This window comes from Drosophila hydei, unplaced genomic scaffold (genome assembly GCF_003285905.1).
Source record: "Drosophila hydei strain 15085-1641.00,03,60 unplaced genomic scaffold, DhydRS2 tig00008124-arrow-arrow-pilon, whole genome shotgun sequence".
Lineage (NCBI taxonomy): Eukaryota > Metazoa > Arthropoda > Insecta > Diptera > Drosophilidae > Drosophila > Drosophila hydei.
Genome location: NW_022045834.1, coordinates 1,394,105 through 1,419,524, shown reverse-complemented (window position 1 = coordinate 1,419,524; position 25,420 = coordinate 1,394,105). Strand labels below are relative to the sequence as shown.

The 25,420-nt window shown below is 38.7% G+C and overlaps 1 protein-coding gene across 2 annotated transcripts in view; it reads right to left on the bottom strand.

Moving 5' to 3' along the window:
- Positions 1-25,420, bottom strand: part of LOC111600401 (centaurin-gamma-1A) — a 79,668-nt gene that overhangs the window by 617 nt on the left and 53,631 nt on the right. Inside the window, exons 1-7 of one of the 2 annotated variants that reach the window (XM_023316481.2) lie at positions 22,629-22,884; positions 8,593-8,825; positions 3,329-3,470; positions 2,338-2,472; positions 909-2,273; positions 469-586; positions 22-394 (exon numbers count right to left, since the gene is read on the bottom strand). In XM_023316481.2, the coding sequence (XP_023172249.2) occupies positions 22-394; positions 469-586; positions 909-2,273; positions 2,338-2,472; positions 3,329-3,470; positions 8,593-8,825; positions 22,629-22,797 (2,535 nt within the window). In that variant the 5' untranslated portion in view covers positions 22,798-22,884. Of the gene's footprint in view, positions 1-21; positions 395-468; positions 587-908; positions 2,274-2,337; positions 2,473-3,328; positions 3,471-8,592; positions 8,826-22,628; positions 22,885-25,420 lie in introns of those variants that run through there. The other variant, XM_023316480.2, reaches the window with a different exon arrangement.

Genomic DNA, 25,420 nt, shown 5'->3' with positions numbered 1-25,420 from the left:
GCAATTCTTGAGCTAACTTACCCAAACAAGCAGCTGGGCTATGGCCAAATTGCCAATGGCACAGGCCAGCAGTAGGGGCGTGCGCACATCCCGTGGACTCACATGGGCATTGGTCACCTCCGACTGGCAATTGGCCAATATGCAGACAATCGACTTGATGTCCGCCCTGATTACCGCTTCGATTAGCTGCTGGCCCGGCGAGGCGGCATTCACGTGGTTGCCACTGCCGAGAGGCGTCAAGAACTCCTTAGCCTCGTACTTGCTGCGTATCCAGCGCTCCTTCTCCTCGTGGCTGGTCAGCGAGGTGGGCTTCACACGCTGTCGTGTATTCGATTCCCACACAGAGTTGGCCAAGCTGTTGCCAATGGCCAGCAGCACGCTCAAATGCGGCGCCCTAGAGTTATAAGAGAGAAGCGTGGCATTAGTTTAAGTTTTAGTGTATGTATTTTTTTAGTTTATTCTACTTACGGCCAGTCGTCGAGGCCCAGAGAGCGCACCTTGGAGATGTGCGAGCCGAGATTGCGATGGATGCCCGAGCACTCAATGCACATAAGCACGCCCAGATTGAGACTAGCCCATTCGGGATCTGTGGGAGGAGTGAACAGAAAGTTGATATTTTAATATATATATTTTAAAGTAATTTAATTGATGGAGTTAGCTTTCTCTAGCGAACGATATCTGTTGGTTCGATTAATTGATTGTCGAACTATCGTATATGATCTCTTCTATAAGAACTCTTTGAGAAGACGTTTCCCAAGACGCGCCTCTTCTCTCTCAGAACAAGCTTTTCGACTGGAGCTATTAGTCTAACAGAGAGTTCAGTTTCTATTGCTATTCCAATTCAACTACTATCAAAATCTAGTGATGACACTATCGCATTGTTAAACAACTTTTCCCGCCCCACTTACTTGGCGCTCCGCAGTCGACACAATGGCCATTGCCCGGCACGCGTTGTTTGATCGCCACCATCGCCGCTAGCTCCGTGCTGGTTGCCTGTTTCGTTTTGCTGCTCTCGATGCTCTGGAGGCTCTTGAAGATCTCCTGCTCGACGGCGGCGACCCACTCATCGCGCTCCTCCGAATTGGCGGCCTCGAAATGCCACTGCTTGCAGTCGAGCGAGACAATGTAGAACTCGTATCCATCATTGTCGTCCGCCTCGTGTGCCTTAACGCTGCTGCTCTTCATGCGTCGATGTCGCTTCTTCACATTGGGCGTTTGGGCCTCCAACTTGCTGCTGGGCGCTTCGCCCGCTATAAAAGTTTGTGAATTTGAATTGGACATGGCAATGCCCTCGTCTCCGCTCGTCTGCTGTGAGCTATTCGATTTGAGGGGCTCCACGCCGCTAGAGCCGCCAGTGCCACCGGCAGCTCCCGTGCCCAGCAGCGACAGCTTTTCGCTCAGCTTGCGCTGATTGTCCTTGGCCAGCGTTAGGCATCCAATTCCCTCGCTGAGCGTACCCTGCGCCCGCTGTCCGTTGGCCAGCAGCGAGCTGGTCAGTGCGCTGTTCGTGATGATCGACTTGGAGCCGCGTGGCTTCTGGCCGGGCACCTTTACCGTCACATACTGCAGCGGTATTTCCTTGCCATGCACATCGTCCATGTAGTCATGCAGTGAAGGATAATAGGTCAAGCGACCATCGTCGCACAGCGTCACATATTTCTTTTTCCATTCCTTGTTCAGGGACTTGCTGGAGCGTTTGTACAGAAGGCCCTGCTTAATGGGTATCGAGCGACCGCTGCCCAGTTCGCTGCTCTTTGGCTCCTTCTCGTTCTTCTTGGAGGACGAGGGTATAAACAAATTCGAGCGTCGTCGACTCTTGCGGCTTGTCGTGGGCGTTGACGTGGGCGTGGGCAGCTCCTTGCCAGGTGGCGGCGCCAAGTCGCGTGGATCACGCAGCTGCACCTGGCTGCAGTCGCCAGGCAGCGACAATTGCTGATGCTGTTGATGTTGATGTTGCTGTTGCTGCTGCTGCAGCTGCTGCTGCTGTTGTTGTTGTTGCTGCGCTGCGCCTGAATTGTATTTGGTTATGTTGTTGTTCTCATTTGTAGCTGCGCTCGCCGCGCTGGCGCCTGCCTGCAGCGACCAAAGCTTTTGCTCCGCCTGCGCAAAGTCCGCGCTCATGCGCAACGGCAGCTGCTGCTGCTGCGCTCGCTGCCCGTTGGTGGGCGCCTGGAACGTGGCCAGACCCAAGCGGGTGCCCTGCGGCGTAGTGGGCCGCGGCGGCTGCATGGCTGGCGGCAGCGGCATGCGCTGCGATAATATCTTCTGACAGGCTGCATAAATGGAAAAATCAGTTAAATTCTTGGCTCTAATATTTCACATTCGGTTTCTACTCACCATCCTGAAATACGCGCTCCACATTCAGGCCGTAGGTGGCGCAGGTCTCGTAGTAGGAGCAACGCTTCAAGTCGCTTGCCAATTTTCTAGCGCGCGTATCATCGATCACACGCGGATTACGCTCGCTAATAGCATCTGAGAAAATAATTCTTTTGATTAGCAAATGGTGCAAAGTGGGTAAAAGGAAGAACTAGTTCTAGTTAGTCTTTAAACTAAATTTCAACATTTCGATACATTTATCGATAAATCGCAGGACGCGCGAAATTGCGTCAAATGCATTCAAGATTATTGAACTTTTGTTTTCTTGAGTTAGCCCTGATAATATTAAAAATATCGATAATAAATCGATAACAATGAGATTAAAATGCTTTAGGAAATACATACAGATATAGTAAGTTAATACAACTTATAATTAGCTTTGAAAATTATAAACTGCAGTTCGATAAATTTATCGATATGCTAAAACTGGCGTAAGTTGGCTTGACTAAATGGCAGTTACATGTACAATCGATGCAGCTAAATGTTAAATAGATTATCATAATAGAAATTTATATATAACAAAATGTAATTAGTACAAAAGTTAGAATTATCGAATTTATCGATTATCTGAGCATTGACTTGCCAATCAATACAGAGTGAAATAAACCAATTTACGCTGATTTTTTGGCTCTGAAGATGTTGGCATGAATTTATCGATAAATTTGTTGCTGATTTTCGTTATTAGATAATCTACACTCATGTGGCTTATCGATCACTTTCGATACTTTAGTTATGGATATTTAATATGCACTTATTGTAAGTCAATAGGTGACCTATTTAATATAGTTAAGCTTTCGATATTCCATATGAGAGTAGATTCTGACTTATCGATAAGTGATAACAAATCGGAATATTAATATAAAGCTCAAACTTTTCATTATAAATTAGGATTAGGAAATACTTTGACAATATTTCAGATGAATTATAGCTCAGTCATATGTTAGTAGCTTACCTTGTGTGCCGACCAGTATCATGGGTATATCCTGTCCATTGCGAAAGTGCGCCATTTTTGTATAATAATTGTAGACCGTATTGAAGCTGCCCTCGTTCTCCAGGCTAAACACAAAGATTACCGCATCCACCCAGCCAGCGAACTGAGAGGAAACAAAGAGAAGGAGAAGCAAAAATATTAAAGCAAGCGAATCGAAAAACGAAAACAAAAGCGTGTGTAAAAAATATGAAGTAATCAGAAAAATATAAAAAAAAAACTCGCAAAACTTTTGGACGTGAGTCCTTGACTTTGTGCGCGAAGTAAACAAAAAAAGCGAAAAAAAATTGGCGGCGTCTGGCGGCAGGCAGCGCACAAAAGGCGGAAGCGCGCCTAACAAAGGACAGCCAGAAGGATCAAGACGAGAGAGGTAGCACACACGCACACTTGAGAAAGTCGCTAATGAAGCACTTGAATCCTTTGCCGTGTGCTAAACTTTTAATGATTTTTGTATGTCTCACACACACACTCAGACACACACTCACACATATGCAATGGCACTCGCAGGATAATGAACTTTTACATTGGCTTGTAAACAGGCGCTTTGTGTTTACTGCGCAGGATTCGTGTGTCCTGCGAACGCATAAACTATCGATTGTTTAGCCAGCATTTGCCTAAAAACCAACAACAACAACAACCGTTACTTATTCATTATGCATTTGCACTCACGGAAATGTATTTAAAATTTAGTATAAATAATTTATATGCTATATATATGTTTGTATATGGTTAGCATATATTTCACATGGATGTGTCCGGAACGAACTGGAAGAGCCGCCCGCCCGCGATGCCAGTCGACAAACAACTGGCGTCTTGTTCGACGCGCTCGTTGTCCTGCGGCCTCGTCCTGGCGCGTTGTCCTCGCCGGGTGGTTCAGTGGGTGGTTGAGTGCTTGCTTTTTTATGATTTGTTGTGAAAAGCATATGCAGGAGGAAACAGGAAAGCGAAAGAGAAGCAAAAAAATGCAACGGCGACACGGGAAACGCACACAGACATAGACAGCTCACACACACACACACACACACCAGGCGACATTCGCTTGACAACAAAACAATTTCAACTGCTGGGGTTGGGCTTTTGGGCGGGTTGTTGGGACCCCACACACAGTCTTGCCCAGACAAATAGATACACAACAATGTGCACAACTTTTATCTGGGTTAAGAGCTATTCAAAGTATCTGCTAATCCTGACAAATTCTAAGGAAACTTTTATATATGTGTGCCTGACGCTGGAAATATGCCTGTACAGCAATTTCATTTTAGTCTGCCTTCAAAAGTTTTTAGTGCTCTTTCAAGTGAAGCTACTTAAAAAACTAAAACACTTTTTGAGTAAGAAATATTTAAGATATTCTGAAAACTGTCTAGGAAACATCTCAAGAAATTTTTTTATTATTTAAATTAATCAAGGAAATCTATTTCATATACAGCTAAGATCTTTAGATATGTCTAGAAATTATTTTATTATTTAGATTCATAAAGTAATTTTTCTTTATTGCAGTTTAAGATCTTTAGACATCTCAAAAAATTCTTTATTATGTATAGATTCATAAAGGAAAACTTCTTCATTTATAGCTAAGATCTTTAGAGTTTGATTGATTGATTGAACAAATATATTATTTTTTATTTTAAGTGTATATTGCCCATGTAATGTTTCGTATAGTCTATACCTGCCCTGAGCTTACTACAATTTTGAGAATTTATTTAAGGAAAAACTTTCTCAATGGAAACCTCCAATAAAATATAAAAATTCTGTCATTATCATGAGTGCATTCCAATGCTGCTATTTGATATTGATTGATTGAATCTTGATTGATATGCTTACAAGATCATGCTAAATTCTTGTTGGTCTGTTAGTTCTAGTAACTGCTTTCCTTTCTATCTATAAGCCAACTTATCTAATGCTTTACATATGTCGCCTTGGCTATAGTTTTGTTAAGTTTCCCCTAAGTACAGAATTTTTTATTGCTTGATTGATTGACTGAAGCATGATACATTTGAAAGAAATATCATTTTATGCTCCCGATATTCCTAAAACTCGAATAATTTAATTATAATAAAATTAAATAATTAAACATATAATTAATTATAATTTTATAAGTTTCTTTTACAACAATTTTGATTGATTGATTGCTTGACGAAAGCTTGATTCATTTGAAAGAAATATAATTTTAAGCTCTCAATATTCCTAAATCTAATAAGCTATCCAAAATTTCCATTTCCTTTACATATCTTGCTGGTTTCTCTATATCTTGCTGGCTCTTTCTACATTGCGTTTCTATTACCATGAGCTTGTCTGTGCGTCCTGCCAAAAAGAAAAGAGAAAGAAGGAATAACATGTCGAATCGACAGCAGTCGCATGCAATATTATCGTCTCGTATATGGTAATGATATCCCGCTTCGTTGCGAAAAGAAAATAAAAACAAAATAAAAGAAAAGCGCGACTGAGTGGCGACGCGACGGCATTGACTGCTTTCATACTCAATGCGCAATACCCTGTAAATAAGCGCAAGGCTAAAGCATGCTTGAACTACAAGTCCAAGCATGAATCAAAGTGAATCTATATAGGGTATGCCCTGGCTACATCAATCAGATCATTTAACACTTGTGCTTGACAGTTTCTCTTGTTGTTGTCTGGGAGGGTGGCTGGCTTTCAGGGGGTTGCTCTCGAATAGAGGGTTATTTTTTTTTTTGCAGCAAAATATGGTTTATTATGTTGCATAAAGATGCGAATGACAGAAGTTAGTCAAGAAATGGACATTAAATTAGTTAAATTGCGGGAGAGAAACGTTTTGTGCGACCAACTGAGTGAGAGAGGGTGTCAGAGGGACAGACACAGAGAGAGAGAAGGGGGGAAACATTGAGAAAGAGATAGAAACAGCGCTAGATTAAGCGCCCACAACAAACAGTTCGACAGGCAGTGAATGAGCGGAGAGAAAGAGCGAAGAGACTGCAGCATGCAGTGCTGCCCAAACTGTTGAATAACTTTCCAACTGTGTCTGAGAGACAGGCAAAGTGGAACAGACATAGAGAGAAAGAGAAAGATAAAGATAGCAAGTCAGCCAAAGCAACCATAACAAAGTTTGCAGGCGCTGCTCAGCAATGATTATGCAATTTGTATTGTATGAGCGGAGAGAAAGAGCAGAAAGACTGCCATATACATTGCTACTCAAACTGTTGAATAACTGTTCCAGTGAGACAGAGAGCGGAAGATACATTGAGAGAGAGATTCAGTTAAAGCAACCATAACAAAAGGTTTGGCATGCACTGTCTAACTGATTATGCCATATGCTGCTGTTCAAACTGTTGCGTGACTCTCAAGCTGTTAAGTTACTGTAAAACTGTAAGAATATATCAGCAACTTAAAATGCTGACCAAGGGGCAAGACTACTCTAACTTGAAAAATAAAACTTAAAATGCTTGTCAAACCTCTCTTTAGCAGCTGTCAAACTGAATATAAATTTTATTTTCGAAAATGTGGGTCAATCATGCGCTTGACTTGCAAATATTAACAACACATAATTACAATGGAGATAAAATAAAATTGAAATTGAAATTTAAATAAAATTCGCTAAGCCCAGCAAATAGTCAATTGCTAAGCCCTCGGATATAGTCGAGGTATTATGCGATTTCTCAGGTCACGTCGCGTGGCAGGCACATTTTTTCTAAACGCAGATCAACCCCTACAATCTCATAAATACCAACCGCAAATAAAAAAAATGAAAAAAGATTCTGTTAAAAAGCGAAAGCAGCTTAAAAATTATAATCCGCACTTTCACCCTTTAAGCTGGAGGGTTCATGGAGGGTTTCTTTTCTTTTTTTGCTCGCCTGGCTGCAAGCGGGGGGCATTTCGCTTGTCAAATAAACGCGGCAATACTTTTTGCAAATATGCGAATGTCCCGAATGCGAATGGCAAGGAACAAAAGCTTCTCAAGCTGCGAATCAATGAGTCAAACAAAGGATATGCAATGTGCTGCGGGCATACGAAATGTTGCTTAGATGTGAGGCCCTGCCACATGGAATGATATAGCAGAGGCGGGCTATGGTATGCAGCGCTGGCACAGTTTATCAACTTTAACCTCTCCGACAGTCCCAATGATATTGGACAGTTGCCGCATCACGTAAACTGCTAACGTGCAAAAAGCTGGAGACCCTTGGCTAGGGCCCAAACAACCAAACAAAAAGTGTCGCAATAAAGCAACAAATTTGTAGAACATTGCTGGACAGACTAATGAATACCCTGTAATTATACGCTGGCTAGCTTTGTGGATCTTGATGAGTTGAGTGATCTTAAATTATATTACTTAAAAAACTTTGTATATAAAATCAAATTAGACTTGGATATCTTATGGGCTTTCTATTGCTATATTTTTTTCTGAATCATATAAGATTATTGCCTTCTTTTATATTGATCTGCTTAGATATCATAATAACTAAAATATTCTTGCAATTTTATGTTCCATTTTACCATAACCATTTTGCCTCAATCCATTTTTCACTCATAACTCAACTATTTCCGCACTTCAATCATACCTTCGTCAAATACATTTAGCCAGGGTATTTAAGGGCTCACTAAAAACCGAAATGTTGCAACGGCAGTTGGCCTCAGGCCAAGAAGAAACCCACCCAGCGACCAGCAGGCTACGATTGTTGCTTGCCAAAGGTCGAAGTTCGATTGAGTGAGTCACAGGCAGAAAAAAAAAACGGTCTGCTCAAGAGCCACTAGAGGAGAGTTTTGGGTAAGATGGGGCTGCGGGCAGACAGCTCAAGTTTTTGCCATTGAATGTGAAAGCTGACAGAGCAGTCGCAAATTTGTACAAGAGGCGAGAAAAGAACTTGGTAATTGGCAAAAACTACGACAGCAACTACTGTACTGTCCGTCATATACCCTGTAAAGTATAAATCACTTTAAATTTATGACCATTTCCACCCACATCCAGTTGGTCGCTCCGCTTTTGTTGCAGTGTAGCAAACAACCTGCTAAGCACTTGCCAACGAGCTGCTCGGCAAAACTAGAAAAGTTTTTCTCGCCCCCCCGCCCATCTGACCTCAATTCAAATATTTACAAGATGATAAGGGCTAAAATTTGCTTGTAGCAAAAACTTTTCGCCCCCACTCGAAGGTGGGAAGCACCCCAAATACGCAGACCCTGGTCCATATATCATCTTCTTGTAACATTTTCATGCACATGGCAAATTAGATTTCAGTTTGTTCGCTCGCTGCTCCACCTACCTGCATTTCTGGTGCGCCGCCCTCATCACGTATGAGCAGCAAATAGCTTTGTCCATCGATGAAGACCTCCTTCTTGAAGCGTCCGCCCTCGGGCGACTCCTCCTGCATGTAGGAGCCAGTTAGGTAGCGATGCACCAATGCCGACTTGCCCGAATTCAATGAGCCAACGATGCCCAGCCGCAAATCGGGCACCGAACGTGATATAGTCCATTCCTGGCTGTTCACAAAGGAATCTGTTGAGAGCAAATAGAAAAAAAACCAAAACCAAATAATCATTAGTAAGAAAATGTTTGTCGTTTGACTGAAAACTAGTTCGACACGACGTAATTAGCGTGAAACTCGTTTGCAACTCGTGACATCTTTTTGACCTACATGCGAAAGGCGGCCAAAAGTGTTTTTTGTCGCTGCTCATTAGTGATTCTTCTTATGCAAATGCCAGGACTATGGCATATATATATATATATATGTACCTATGTATATATCATGTTTGGGCGCAGGCTTTGATTGACAGCTTTGCACGGAGGAAGAGTAAGAATACTTTTCAGACATTTTCGGCAATTGTTTTTTTTTGTTGGTGAATGAACCTCGCTAGGGGTGCAGAGGGAACTTCTTAAATTGTCAGTTGCTCGAACACTTTTCTGATTTAAATTAGCTTTCGCACAGCGCGTCCCAATCAAAATTAAAGATCTGCAGACGCTGCTGCTTGCCGTCTGGCTCAACTTTTTCCTTTTTTATTTTTTTTTTTCAAGGTTAGCGGCAGCAGTTGCCAGGCAATTGAACAGCTGTCAGCACACTTGATGCGCGTGAGCTTTAATTAGCTGCACTTAAAGTGGAACTGAGCTGCTGTTTGCTCAGGTATTAGTGAGCTTTTGGCTAAGGCCAACTGCAGCTCGCAACACATCGAGAGCTTTTCGTGTGCATGAGTCGTGTCTGTGATCAAAGCTCACCTGCTCGTTGCGCACTTCAAAATGTTAAGGCCAAGGAAATTGAAAGCAACCATAAAACTGCCAAATACTCGAAAATCTTGGTCAAGCCCAAGACATTAACATCTTCTACGAGTGCCACGATCAATTTCAATTGCAGAGCCTCAGCGCTAGGGGCTGCATTTGTTGTGCGCTTTTCGAAGGAGTGACAATAGAAGTGCTGATCCTTGTGAGCTGCTTTGACCAGTTGATTTACTGGCCAGCAAGGACACGTGAAAATTGCTCTATTATGAGTTGTTAAGAGCTGGCTGAGTAAACAGTGAAGGGTTCGCTGCCATGGATATGTGGCAAACTTGTTTGCTTGCTTGTCAAATGAACTAAGGACAAGAATCTGTGACTGTGACGGTGCCTCAAAGCACAGTGTGTACACGCTAACAAGTTCAACTGGTTTCTCGGCTCCTTTTGCCTTGACCATAGCGCAAAATTACAAATTAAAACGAAATAAATATGCCTTTTGTTGTACAAAGTAACCCAAAAACGAAAAAAAAGAAAACAAGAGAAACACAACAACAAAGTGCTTTGTGAAACTGATATGCCCCTTATATGAGGAGAAAAAAATTAGCGCGGTTTTGCAATTTGCATGGCCATAAAATGAATTGAAATTATATCAAATCAAATATGGCGGCAACTGGTTCTAAGCGAAACCTAATTAATGGCTGCGATCGGCTCTGAGCGAAAGGCGCTTCGAGCCGAAACTGGAAGAGGAACGACAAAGTGAACATTACAAATGCGTCTTTAAGTTTGACTAATGATGTCAAATGTCTCGAAGATAGATCGCCGATCGGCTTAGGCGTAAAGTTCAAACCGAGGTGTAAAGATAAGCCAGACGAAAGGAAAAACCCCTTGCAAGTTCCCATTTCCCATTTCCCATTTCCCATTACCCACTCTGATCCTCGCCGATCGTAACTCAAACTCATGTCAAATGTCGCCGTCGTTGTCAAAATGCCCAAACTAATTACGTATGCAAACGAGCCACGACGCAAGCAACCCAAAGACATTTTCACATTCACTTTTCCACCTCTAGAGATTTTCATTTTGCGTCTTGTCGTTGTGTGTTCCGAATCCCCAGAGAAAGGGTTGAGTTCTGCGCTTTTTTCTCGTCTCTATCTGTTTGTTTGTTTGTTTGTTTACTACTTACAATACAGCCCATTTCAGGGATTTGCCCGCTGATGTGGGTTAAGCATTTTAATTAGCTCACTCAATGTGATAAGAAAATGGTTTAAAAAATATTTGGAATTGTTATGCAACTGTTATCATTGACCCTGGCCCTGACCCGAGCGTACTAAAGTCTCTTTTATTGCCGACAGCTGTAAGCATGGCGAGTTTATCAACTTTTGAAGCGTGCCATCAAAATCATATATCATTGGCGCCCACCAAGGATCTGGGATCTGTGGAATGTCATAAATTTTATTTGACCATTTAGTGGTTTTACGGTAGCTCAGCCATCAACACAGCTCAACAAATGCAGCTTGACTTTACGTAAACTATAAAAACCCACAAAGAAAATAACTATCTCAAGTAACTTGGTTATGCCTGCTGTCAAGTCAAGGAAATTTGAGCTGTGTGCTCAGAATGTGTAAACAGAGTACTGTATGCTGTAAGTTAGACAAGATAGTTAAAATGGGAATATGAAAAATATGAAGAAAATGATATTCGAGAGACATTAAACTCTTTAAGTACTACGTCAGCTGGGCAGCTGCAATTGAGATAACTTGCCTAGAGGCTGGCCAGCTGGACAGATATACTAGAGGCACATTTAAATAGAGCATTGAATAGGCATTTCACCTTGGCCCAGCTCATTAGCGCATTCACAATGCATTCGCAGTAATTAGTGAGCCACAAAATGCAATTTTGCCATGGAATGAATTTCTATGATCTATAGAAATATTTCATGCATGTTATGATAGGTTTGCTTTGGGGCAAATAATGCCCTTTTAATAAGAAGCTAAACCATAAGCTATGCCAAATTTGCCTTGGTCTAGGCCTTTCAGCATAAATCATATGCGGTATTTGCATGAGCCTACGATAATATTTAGGTAGGCTGGCTGTGTCGACATTTGCGGACCGAGTGGACCTGGTCCAAGAATAGCAATAAATCAGGTCAGGAAGCGACGACTGCTGTTTGGATTTTCGTAAGATGCACAGCTGCTCCAAAATCTGATTTACTTTCTTTGTGTTTCGACAGAGCTAGCATAGACAGAGATAGGGAGACCTACACACATCAGAGATCAGTGAAAAGATCAACGAATCTGGTGGCAAAAGCAAGCAAAAATTGCTTGTTGAAAGAGGATTTCGTTGCATGCACGCCCAGCAGCAGTAGGCGAGACAATGGCAAAGGAAATTAGCCAAAGCCCAACAGGCACAACAACAACAACGACGACGACGAAAAAGGAGCAAAGGGCGATCGCACAAACAAGATTAAAACGGGGCACAGCAAAACTGAAGCTGAAAGAGAGTTGAAAAGAAAGGCGAAAGGCAAAAGGTAAATCAAATAGCAACTGCTCGGCTTAGCAGAGCTCTCAGAATGTTAAGTTAACAGCAGGAAGTGAGGCAATTGCACTATGTTAACTAAATTTGGGAAACTGTTATGTAGGCTTGATAAGTAAAGCAAAGCGTGATCTTAGAACTGATGATAGACAGAGAAGTAAGAATTAAAGTGGGCTTCGTAATTCTGTTTAGTAATGAGGAATATCGAGAGATCTTGGAGAATTATATGACTAATAAATAAATGCATTCAACTGTGATCCGAAGGCTATTTATTTTAATTTCACATATTCAAGTTACTTTTATAAACCATTAAAATAATATTTTACTCTTACAGTCATAGCTCAAACTAATCCTTAAAGTCTCCTCCCTAAGCTTCTTTCACATTTCCAGAGTATTTCGTTGAGCAGGTTGACTCATTTTATTGTCTGCCAGCTCTTTAGGCGCCACGCGCTACATGACAAATAACTTGATTAGGCCTCGGCTCAACAATAGCATTTACTTATAATTACAATAAAGAGCTGAGGGCCCATGCCTTGTTATAGGTGTAGCTCAGCCAACTGCTGTTTGCTTATTGGTAAAAGTTCCTCTGCACGAATGGCTGGCGCTGGCGACACTTTGAAGGTACGGTCACGCCATGCTCACAGCGTGCTACCTCTGACAGATACGTCACATGTCACGTGCAGGAATTTCATATTTAAATATTATATATATATCTAAATGCGGGGCACAGTCTTTGACAATGACTTCATCGGCAAGTAATTCACTACATATATATACATATATATATATATATTTATACACATATATTTATCTAGTATCTGACATAGAAATTTACGCATCATTAGCAAAAATAAAATGAGAAAACAAACAAATAGTCTGAATGAATAGTTTTTTGAATAGGCTGCGGGGGTGAACGAACAACATGTGTTTGGCATTTTCATAAAATTGCTTGGAAGCTATGGAAAGAGTCGACGCACAGACGCCAATTGCTTCTAATTTACTGTGCACACACACGCACACACACACATTCGTCGAGTTGAAGGTCGCGTTAAGTGGTTAAAGATCCTCACGCTTGAACCCTAACACAGACCACGCCCTCTCTCAAGTGAGGCTGCCGACAGAAGGGGTTAAATCTTAAGATGCGCTGTCATTGGTGCAGCAAGATTTACGAGCTCAGGTAGAAGACGTCTGTATGTGCCCAAATAAATGTACATATGTACATATATAAAGCCAAATTTATGCATAGAACTTGAAGGTCATTAAGCGCACTCCATTTTTGGCAACTGGAAATGTTAACATACGCAACAGAAACTACTCAAAAAACGACGAAAAAACATAAATTAATGCGCATAAAATATTTCGCTTTGTGTTTCTGGTTCCTTTATCAGTCAACGCTGTTTTCCAATTTTTTTTGGTGTGTGGATCGCAGCTCATTTATCATTAAAGTCGAGCGATACAGAAAATAATAATATTAATTGCGAAACACGCGCCCATAAGCGTGGCATTTGAGAGACTAGCTAATACCCTGTAGAGAAATCATCAACAGAGCGAAAGATGTGGATAGTGGATATATAGAGAGATATATACGTATACAGATAGATAGATAGATAGTATATATAAATATATTGGTTGATTTATATATACTTAGATATAGATAAATATATAGATAGCAGATAAAAATTAGATAAAAATTATCATCAGGCAATTCTGAATATTTTTTTAATTACAAATAAGATATAGATTGCTTTAAATGTAATAAATCAAATTTGCTTTATGAACTATATAATTTTTTCAGATAAAGAGATTTGCCTTGTCTACATCTTAATATATAAAAATATATATAAAATATTTAAATAATATTTCAATAATATTTAATCAATATTTCCATAATATTTAAATAATATTTCTATAATATTTAAATAATATTTCAATAATATTTAAATACTATTAAAATAATATTCATAAACTCTCAGATGAGTTGACATTGAATCAATTAAAATTGTACATTTATATATTTAATATTTTTGAAAATTATGCACATGTTTTTTCATGTCTAACACATAACTTAACCCACTTCTATTATACACCAAAAGCCACTGGCATTTTCAATTTTTACAGGGTATACAAAGAAAATTGACTTATAAGCTGTCAAGACTTTTGCCTATCAGCACTAAAAGTCAAAATTGTGTTAGCGGGCGGCAAACGCTTATCAAAACTATGTAAAAGCCCACAACTTTTACTGCTCTACTTCCTCCCGCTCTCCCCCTTCCCCACTCACTGTTTCTCTACCTCTCGCATTTACCTTTCAATTAGTAAATTGTAGCAGCACTTCAAAATAATGACACGCAAACACAACTCCCGCATGTCTCATAGCAAGATAAAAACAAATTATTTTCAATTTGTTTAAGTAAAACTTCATGAAAATGAAACCAAAACTTTTGCAATAATTTGTTTATAGTTTTATGCCTTTTTCTAGATAACCATAGATTCGTAATTCACTTAGGTAAGAGTCGATGATTCGCTGTATTTAATCTAATCACAAACGAATTTCTGAGGAATGAAATCGCTGAAGGATTTCTGGCTAAGGCAATGACCGGACCTTGCTCAATAGCAATAGGAAACCGAGAATGAGAATTCTATAGACGATTAAATGTCAAATTTATGACACAGATCATTTTACAATGAGCCCGAAATAAATATACAATTTCTACCTATTTTTTTGATGCATTTTTTTTTGACTTTCTCCCAAGTAGGAAAAAATAAAGAACACAGACGAAAGTCAATCAAAAAAAGTAGTAAGAAGAGGAAGAGGCGAGCCCTGGTGGATGATATTCCCAGTAGCAGCTCTCCCGTCGCTGAACTCTATTAAATATGACATGTTTATGAAGTGCCAGCTGTCGCACAAAAGCCAAAGACTGCAAAATGCACAGCAAAAATGGTAGAAAAAGTGCTGCGATTGCATTTTCCATAGATCTTTCTTCACTTTCCTTCAGCTAACTGTTGTCTGTGTGCGTGTCTTTCATAAAAATTTCCTGGGATACGATCGCACGCGTCTCAAGCAGCTGCCCCTCCTGTCTACGGCTACAGCCAAATGGCAAACGTATTTATGTTTCATATATATTTTATGATCATCATCTTTTGATTGTCTCGTGGTTATCCAACTACTTGGCCCAAAACCACATATGGATTTCGTTTTATTACCATACCGGATTATAATGATCTCCAGTTGATATACGTTTAATTTCGTTAGATGATAAGATTCATGTTGAACCGAATTTTTATTATAATCTTTCAGATTCTTTTCATTCCTTTATATGATATATTATCATATTATTTATGATTGAATTGTGTTCTAAGCCGCTTAGGCAAATGTTCTCATTGGTTCTGTATAATATTTGAAGAAACGCTAACTAGCTTAACTGATCTTCTTATCTTACATTACTTTATAAGTCTAGATCTTAAGTCTTTCAGAATTACTGCTGTAAGCATGTGATCTCTAGACTTCTCTTATTATATTATTATCAACAAGAATAACAATTATTTACAATAATTATTATTTATTTATGAATAAATTTCGATATCTCTACTTCAGCATGATTTTTATAAAATTTTTTTTAAAATTCCTGCAGTTCGAATTGAGTTTTTGAAAGATTTTACTGTAGCTTCCTGAATTCATTCAGAAATTTTGCAAGATTTCATTTAAGTTTGATATTCTTTGGCAATGCATTGTTTTAATCATTAATTATTAATTAATAATTATTTATAACATTAATAATAAATAATATTTAATTATAAAATTTATAAATTATGTTAATCTTTTTACATCAATTTATATTTATATAGAAAATGTAGTTCCTGCAGCCAATTTTATTTTCTGTTCCTTCATAATTTTTCTTCACTTATAAATTTGATTCAATTAATCGATTTACATGCTCAGCAGCTAATTAAGGTGAGTCTTGTCTCGAACAGCTGTATAAGGAGCATAGAAACTGACCAGCTGACTATTTCCTTTTCGCCCTGCCGCTTTCTTCGCCGAGCAAGCGCAACAAATCTGTAAATTGCTTACTTTTACTTTTGCACGCCGCAGCGGTACTCTCTCTCCCTGTCTCTCTTTCTCCCTCTGCTTAATGTCCAGTCGTTAGCTCTAACTAGGCCTAGGCATTTGGTCCAGTCGCTCGACTGACCTTTTCTATAGAAATCGTAGCGCCTCGTTTACATCTTTTGATTTTTCTTCATTTCTATTTTTCTCTCTTTCTTTTTTTTTGCACAAAATTATGAGGCCCATTGTTTTGGGCCTTGTCCATTACATTCTTATTTATGGGCCTGGACCGAGGTCGGGCCATAAGCAGCGTCTTGTTAGCTAGATGAAAATGATTGTCAGTTATCTCTCGAGATTGAATTAAATTAGCTGTACGTATAGAGTCAGCCTCTGGCTTTTTGTTAACTTGTCTTGAAGAGTCGGCTCCATCTGTAATCTCGTCACAGATTTTCGTATTTCGTGTTTCGGTTCATTGACTTAGTGCCCATTACAGACATGAGATGCCGTTGTTGTTGTTGCTTTGGAGGCACCTACGAGGCAGCAAGCAACTGCTATCAGTCATACGCCAATACATGTCTCGCTGCCGGCCTATTGAATTACACTAGCCAACAAAGGCTCTGAGCTGAACTTGAGCTGCTGTGCACAGACCATTAAAGATCACTTAAGAGTTGGAGCTGCTGGGCTGGGCATTTTATGATGATTCTTGGGGTAGGTTAGCTCAACTGCATATGATATGTAAACATTAAGAGTCATGCTAAAGGTGCTTAGAGTTGCTTAATTTTCAGCATATTTTGTTATTATGATTAAGTATCTCTGAGCTACATACACTATTAAAAAGAAGTAAGCACACGTTAAGGACTTTTTAGAGTTCCTTAAACTCCAGCATATTTATTTTATGATTTTTTTAGAGTCAACTTCATTTATCGTAATATCTCTAAGATCTTGCGTGTGTCTTTGGAGACAGGCACTTAAATGCTCACCAATTGATAGTTGATACGCTCATTAGCAAGCCCGCAGGACAGTGTATATTTCACACACACACACACACACACACTCACAGGTATAACAGCCCACCGAAAATGCGAAAGAAAACAACCGCAACAACCACTTGAACCGGTTATGTTGTAAGATTCATGTAAGTTCCAGAGAAGAGAATCAGTTGAGTGTGACTGAACCTTAGCCAATACACACATTCAGATACTACATATATATATAGATATATTCTATATAGCCTTTAGCTTAATGATCGTGCGCTTTATGGTTAACAGCCTTGCATAGAATTTTATTAGCAGAGCAGAGCTGAGCTCTAGTGTCATATTTGAATGAACTGAATGGAACCTAAATAATAACTTCCGCTGCTAGGGCTATGGCCATATAGAGACAGAAAGCACTAGAGAGAGAGCGAGTGAGTGAGTCAGGGCGACATTAGAGATTTGTTCAATTGGGGAATACAAAACAAAAGCGCTCGCTGGCCAAGGGCTCAGCCGGGCACCCAGCATGGGCAACAAGTGACCAGAAAACCTATTCACAATTCAGCTTTGATCGCTTTGTGCATGCCGAATAGGCAACAAATATTTTAATAATGGAAGAAACTATTGGCTTATTTGGTTAGAATAGGCCCAGCGGACAGTGGTAAGGCGCATAGCACCACTGACGTTTCATGCGGCCTTTGGTGGTTGTTTTTTGTTTTCCTATTTTTTTCATTGCTTTTTCCCGTCGAAACTTCAAAACAAGTGTCCACCAAAGTTGGCAACGGAAACGGCGCTTGAAACGTGTCGTCGCTGTGTGTCAACTCATTTGCATATAGATACTCTTTTTCCCTATTTTTCCTATTTTCCCTAAGCGATTTTCCTATTACAGTTAGTGCCAGAGAGGGGCATAGCTTTGCATTAAAAATGCAGATATATTTGACAGGTTTGTTTTGGGTACGTCTTCAAATGATTTAATTGAAAATATACGCAAAGTGTTTTTCGAGCATAATTTCAATATTAAAGACGTAGACAGCAAATTCTATTTCCTGGGAAAATTCTTGGCCGATTTTTCTTCGTTACAGTTGAAGGCGCAGCTTAGCATATGTTCTGTGAAACTTGCCATAAAAATGTTTGACTAATTGTCTTTAAATTAGTTAAGAGTGTTTCAAATGGCTTTAGGAAAAGCGAAAGATCAACAAATTTCCTTGGCTAAGTTATGGATTTTCCCCTAAAGAACGAAAGTCAAGCATCAGCGCACAACTCGAAGGTTCTCAGAGGCCAAAACTAGTTGAGAATTGTAAGAGTTTGTTAAAGAACGTTTCTATATCATCTGTTATCTAGTCGAACTACTTCGGCATATGCTATTCCAGGCACCTCAAACAGCTGTAAATGAAGAAATTTTTGTCTAACTAGAACAGCTGGAATTGATCTAATCATATGCAAACAAAGGCCATATCAAGTGTTTGGCTATCATATATCATATTTCTAATAAATACTAACAATAATAAGGCTTACACCAAGCCCAAAGCGTAACAATTATGACTTGCATGACCTCAATTCTGCCACGGCTGCTCTGATAAAGACTTGAATATGTATAAATTGGTCAACTGCCTATTACAAATTATCATAGTTGGCCAAGGGAAAGATCAGAGAAGACTTCATTAATTACACGCTACCAAGAGAAAGGTAAAAAACAAAAAAAAAAAAAAAACTGAAGATAATTACAGATCAAAAGGTGCATTTAGCGAAGGGGCGCGTGCGCTGCATAAGTTGAAAATAAATATAGATACTTGTATGCCTATATATATACATATATTTCGTTACAAATGGAGAAACATATTTAACACCATTTGTCGCATCGACTGAGCATATTTGGAAGCAACTACGGAGCATTTGTGTCTTGGCCGTGAAGTCTTGGATGATTAATGATCGATGTGAAATAAGATCGAAACAGTCGCTGCCATCAGTGGTTGGACGCGTGTCTGTTTAACCAACTAACTCGATTCTAGCATGACTCAAGCAGAGGCTGTGCCCAAAACCAAAAACTTAAATACAGTGCGCCTTAAAAGGCAAACGTCATGCCTGGCTTTTAGTGGGCGTTGCTTTAATTGACGTGGGCTGCACATTAATTCAGCTTAAGTCACAGCTTTAGACAAATTTTGTTTATTTATTTAACAGGCAGGCAGTTCTATAACAATATTTAATTAAGGGCAAGGAAGTCGTGAACTTTTGGAGGTCAGTGTGCGTCTGTGTGGGTTGAGCTATGTGAAGAATGCGCCTAAATTAATTTGAATTAGTGAGTAAAATTTACTAGTGACAAAAGCAATTATAATGACATTATCAACAGGAAGTAGAAAAGTCGCAGATTTCACTTTTTACTCAAACTTTTCCCATAGTTACAAGTCGAGTGAAACTTTTCTCAGTACTTGATGCCATGATCACCATGATGATGATGCTAGTTGTTGTTAAAGATTCAGCTATATGAACCCATGATCTGCACAATGTGCTCGCTGCTCTTATAGCTCAGATACATACATATATATATATATATAGACACAGCCATCGGCAAGCCGTTTCTGTCTAATCTGCATAAACAATTGCGTATTATTTTAATTACTTTTTGGCAAATGCTCTCGCAAAATGTGTTAAAAATCGTAATTTGTTGTTGCTGCTTAAGCGAAAAAAAAAGAAATAAAATGTTAAGATTTTTAGCAACAAAATGAAAATAAACAAAAAAAAAAGATATAAAGAAACGTGTTTGAAAGCAAAAATAAAAAGTCTCGCTAGCTTTTAGCATTATCAACAGACGTAGATCACATCAGATTCCCATTCCCATTCCCATTTCCATTTCCATACTCGAACGTCAGCGAAGCGTCAAGGTCTTTGAAAAGTCAACCGAATAGCCACAGGAAATTGGAGCACATTGCCGATATATATATATATACATATCGAAGAAACCAGATAAAAGCTATATACTATATATATATATATATTTGCTCAAGTTTTATAGACTTCAAAAGGGTGCCAAGACTTATCAGTGCAGCATTAATTTTTTTATATTTATATTTAATTAACAATTTGCAAGTGAATGAACGCAAATAGATAGACAAATACTAGAATAGAACAAACAAGAAGAAGAAGCAACTGAGGCTTATCTTATCGAATAGACGCCTTATGGGGCCAGTGCAAATGGACAGCAATAAAGAGATAGGATCTATTATAATAGATGACATCGGTTTATATATAGAAATTTCAATACTATAGCAAAAAAGTCGCAAGATTTCTATATAGCTTCGATGTGAGGGTCACATTGAATATACATTGTTTATAGCTGAGTTGCTAGGGAAATGGATTATTGGAAATACGTAAGTTCCTAAACGTATATATATATTTTTTTAGACTAAAGCTGATGTAATGCTTGGAGATTTTTAGTAAAAACTTGGAAAGTATTTTGCCTAACTTCATATAATTGAATAGAAAGTCTATATAAAAATTTCATATATTTCCACATGAATCAAAATTTTTGTGTAGAAATTGAAAGTGATGTGGGCTTTTGCAAACACTGTATATGAATTGATATAATGACTCGAAATTTGAAATATTGCAATATGAAATTTGCATTATTTAGGCAACAGTGTTTAAGATTTGAATCCCAAATATTTATATAGTCAATCAAAAGTGATTTGATAAAGCTTTCATTTGCAAATCTGAAGGTAACATATCTGTATATATGCTTAAGCCAATCCATTGTTTTGATCAGTTTGTATAAGACTAAAGTTTCCAATCTAAAAAGTTATGCAAATATAAACTTGTTTTAAAAAGCGACTTAAGCATACTTTCAAGTTCCTGATCAAATGTTAAATTGTGTCTTATGGATTCTTTAATTATTAACATATATCAATAGACACAAAAACAATGCTTCCCACGTTAATTTTTTGTATTCAATTCAACCCTCTCTATTTATCGCACATCTCTAGTTAGATTAGACAGAATTAATTTTATCAGGCTTCTATCAGAGGCAGCCCTGCAATTGATGCTAGCCATATAGCGATAAAGCTGATGATAAAGATAAAAAGTTAGTGTCGTTCTTTTCACACTTCTCACACGTTCTTTGACGTCATTGGCTTAGCTGGGCTGGCATTGATTGCAGCGTGTCTGTGGCCTACCTTCACGCCTGGAAGGTCTTTCGGTACTCGCCCGCATTATTTGAGAATCGATAATTGCATGTGTTAAACAGTTGTCAAGGGCCACTGTCACACCCCCTACCCACTTCTTAGGGGGTATTTTTTTCTCTTTCTTTCTTTATTTTTTTTTATAACTTTCGCTTTTGCCCTTTCACTTGACTTTGCAGTTTGTGTGCTGAGACAATGGAAATTATAAATTTGTTGTTTCAATTCTCATGCAAAGTTGATCAGCGACAAAAAAAACTTGGTACATAATATTTTTATTTTGACATAACAGCTCGCGGAACTGACTAAACTATGTCAAATTGCATTATAATTGACTTTTTCGTTTGTTACCCAACTTTTTTTTTGTTGTTTTTTACTTGCCAAACTTTGACAAATGACACATTAAGTGTCAGTTTTAATGGGGTTTTCTTTTAAACACACATCATATAAATTAAAAAATGATTTTTTAACTCCTAGCCATTTCGCACAAGGTCATTTGCATTTGTTTTATTTCAGAAATTGCACAAAAATGTAATCAGCTAATTAAAATAAAACTACGTCTTAATGGCACCTACTTTAAGGCTAGGTCCATTTGGAAACCTGGGTTCAGGGTAAGCAAAACTTGTGTGAGCTGAGAGCTGCCAATTCACACTCTAATGAATGAGTTATATCATCTGAAAACTCTTTGAGTTATTTTTAGTAAAATATCTGAACTAAGGCTGCTTTATGAGTTAACGAACTGTGAAGATCTTAAGCTTTGGCATTTGATTGAAGGACAGAAAGCATAGAAAAGTAAACTGGAACTTTGGGTGCGTTACATAAGTTTTTAACTAAGTTTGAATAGGATATACAAAACTTAACGAGCTTATATATTATATATTATATCTTTTTAAATATTATATAGTTTTTAGTGAAGTCTAAAAACTTTAATGTAGCGTTTCTATGAGCTCCTACAAAACTGGCTTTAGCTCGGTCATAAAAGTTAGAGAACATTTAAAGTTATATATAAACATATAAGTGATGATAAAATATCCGCTTAGACCACAATAATTGCGCAAACAACTTCAAATGGACACTAAAAACAGATTTTAAAACGCAGTTAAGATAAGAAACACAGTAAGGTCTAAAGAAGTTCTTCTTTCTTTGTTACATACTCGAGCAAAAAGTGTATATACGCTTTTTAGCAGCTTGTAGAGGGTATTGGCATAACTATACACCAAGCCTAAAAAAAAGTTGTCACCTGATATGCCTATCATATATAGGAAATCTCAAAAAAAAAACATTGATCTTAAAGCTAAAATGAAAGCTTAAATCACAGCTTAAAGCTTATTCTTGTATTTCCTTTTTCGAGTTCATTGGTCGCATTTACATCGACACTGTACCTCACCTGATTTGCGTTTCTCGCGTTCGGGCACCACCAAGCTTTTGGCGCGTTTCACGCGCAGCGAGCGTCTGCGTATGGAGCGCAGAAAGGCTTCGGGCATACGGGAGAAGCGTTGCGGCGTTTCTGGCGCTTTGGTGCGCTCCGGCAAAAAGAAGTTTTTCACGGCTAACATGATGTTAAGGTCTAACGGTAAACAAGCTGTTGCACTGCTGTTTTCCTTGTTGTTGTTTGTGGTTATTGCGCGTGTTGGCAATGAAAACAAAATATGTTTTTTTTAGTTTTTGTTTTTGGCTTTGTCAATTGTTATCTATATATTTAGTTAAGCGCTTTGTGTATTTAGCTTTGTTGTAATCCTTTGCGCTGCACTTTTCTTCTATGTTTTTCATTTGTTTCTTCTTTTTGCACTGATTCGCAACATTTTTGCAAGTTGTTGCCTTTAACACATTTTATTGATGACTAATTTTTTGTTTGCTTTTGCTTTTATTGCTAATGTTTAGTCACTTTGCATTTTAACTCGCCACAAAATTTATATATTTATATAACTGACGACATCGTTGCGGTGGCTTTGCAATTTGTTTAAAAAACTCGAAAAATTACGCGATGCCCTAAAACCGAATAAGCGAAGCTCGAAACTACCGCTACACACGTCCGATATGCGCGCCTGTCGAGACTGAACTGATGGGATATTTCAACAGCGAGCGCACTCATAGCTCAACAGAGACGTGAGCAGAAGCAGTTAGCAGTGGTTGCTCTTTCAGCGCTAACGTTCGTTCGTTGTTAACAGTGAGCAAATGCAGTGAGAGCGGCCGCTACCTGAACTGCTTGTAACTTAACAGTGGACAATGTAAGTGGCGCAGTCAGTGCTGTGTGTTGAATGAGAGCGTTAGGCTCTTAAGAACGGCCACTGTTAAAACTGTCTTGACTCAGCGTAAAGCAACAAAAACCAACTGACGCTTAGCCTGGCCAACAGCAGCTGGTGGTCTTAGCACGTGCTGTTCACAGCTGCATTTAAGTGCGCAGAAAAAAGCAGTTGTTTTTTTGCTGCTACTCTTTTTTTCCTGTGCAAGTTAAGCGAACATCCGCTGCATCTACAGCGGAAATGTCTTTGACTATCAAGCTGTTGTTATTTTGCTTCAGTTTTATACATATTGGCCTGAATCACTGCAATGTCAATATAATATTTATTTATTTTATCAATTCGTAAGACAAATGCCGCCTTTCACTTGCTGATAAGCGCAACAGCCTTAACAGAGCGCACTGTTAAAATATCCCAACTTGTGGCTGCTAACAGATACACGGAGAGAGAGTGAAAAGGAGAGAGTGGAAGCAGCAGAAAATAAAAGTACCATACGGAAATCAAAATGCAATAATAAACATTTGTTGTTTTTGTTGTTGTGCAGCGAGAGGAGGTAATCATCAACGGGCTGCTGTGCTGTTAATAATAATGATTATATGTGGCGTGGTTGGATGTTGGTTCCCGCACATCACCCACCTACCCCTCCCCATTCCCTCTCAGTCGGCAACGGACAGCGTTGCTTGTTATTGTTTTTAGTTGGGGTTTCGGTTAGTGGGCCGCTTGGGAGCTGCTGCTGCAAATATTCACTTCCTATTGTGTGCGAGAAAGAGCCGCCAGAGCACGAGTCGAACATGTGGCACTATACGAGATATATTTATTATTATTATGCACACACAATTTGTTCAATGAGACTATGCAATGCTGATATAATTCAGGAAAATATATGCATACGAGATGAAAAATAGGAAAATGTCGCATTGATTGAAATCCAATTGGGAACTAATATGCGGGCGTGACAGGTGATAAAGTGACGGCGAGATTTGAGCTTTACAAATTAGTTACGCTAACAATGCAATGTTACATGGCACGATGTGGCATGGGGTATATAGGAAAGGGTGCACTAAAGGGGCATAGATTGCAGAGTACTAAAAGACTGAGTGTGGGCTTATAAATAAAGATACAAAAAATGTAAAAATCAAATACAATCTGAATGAAGTCAAGTCAAAGACAGATTTAATCAGATATATGTAGAGCAAATTCAAATGGAAGAGATACAACTATATATAGAATTAAGTTCAATTAAACTCTTTGGTACTGGAATAGCTCTGCTGTTAACTTTATAGCTGTAAGCTTAAGACAGCTATATCTATAGTTAAGACTATATTTAATATGGAAAATCAACAAACCAAACTAAAGATAAAAATTTCTATTTAAATAGTTTAGGCTAAAAAAACTTAAGGTTATCTTTGATTCAAGTTGATTTAGTCTGACCTGGCTCAAGATCAAAAGAAAACTTTTGCTATTTTGATAACTTTTTACAGTTCTACAAAATGACAAAAACCAAAGTCAAGTTTAATTGACAGCCATATCAGACCTATATACGCACATTAAGTGCTTTCATTAGTAACTCTCTCAACTTCAATTGGGGCTTATCTAAAATCGCAAACCTTGAACAATAAACGAGTCACTCACGACTTTTATAACAAATGCAAATTTAAAGTTCATTGCAGATTAACCAACCAGATTTGTAAATACATATATATAAATATACTTTATATGTATACATATATATATATATATTTCTCCTCTGTTTTTGGTGACACGTGAACTGCATTATATGGTCGATAATTTGACACGCTCGCAGCACTTATCGGGGCCGCACGCCGCACCAGACGAAACCATCCCAAAAGCAGGGACACACTTTGCGACTTAATTAGACGAGCAAGCGAAGAAGGGGAGAGTGTGAAACAGAGTGAGAGAGAGAGAGCGGGGGAGAGAA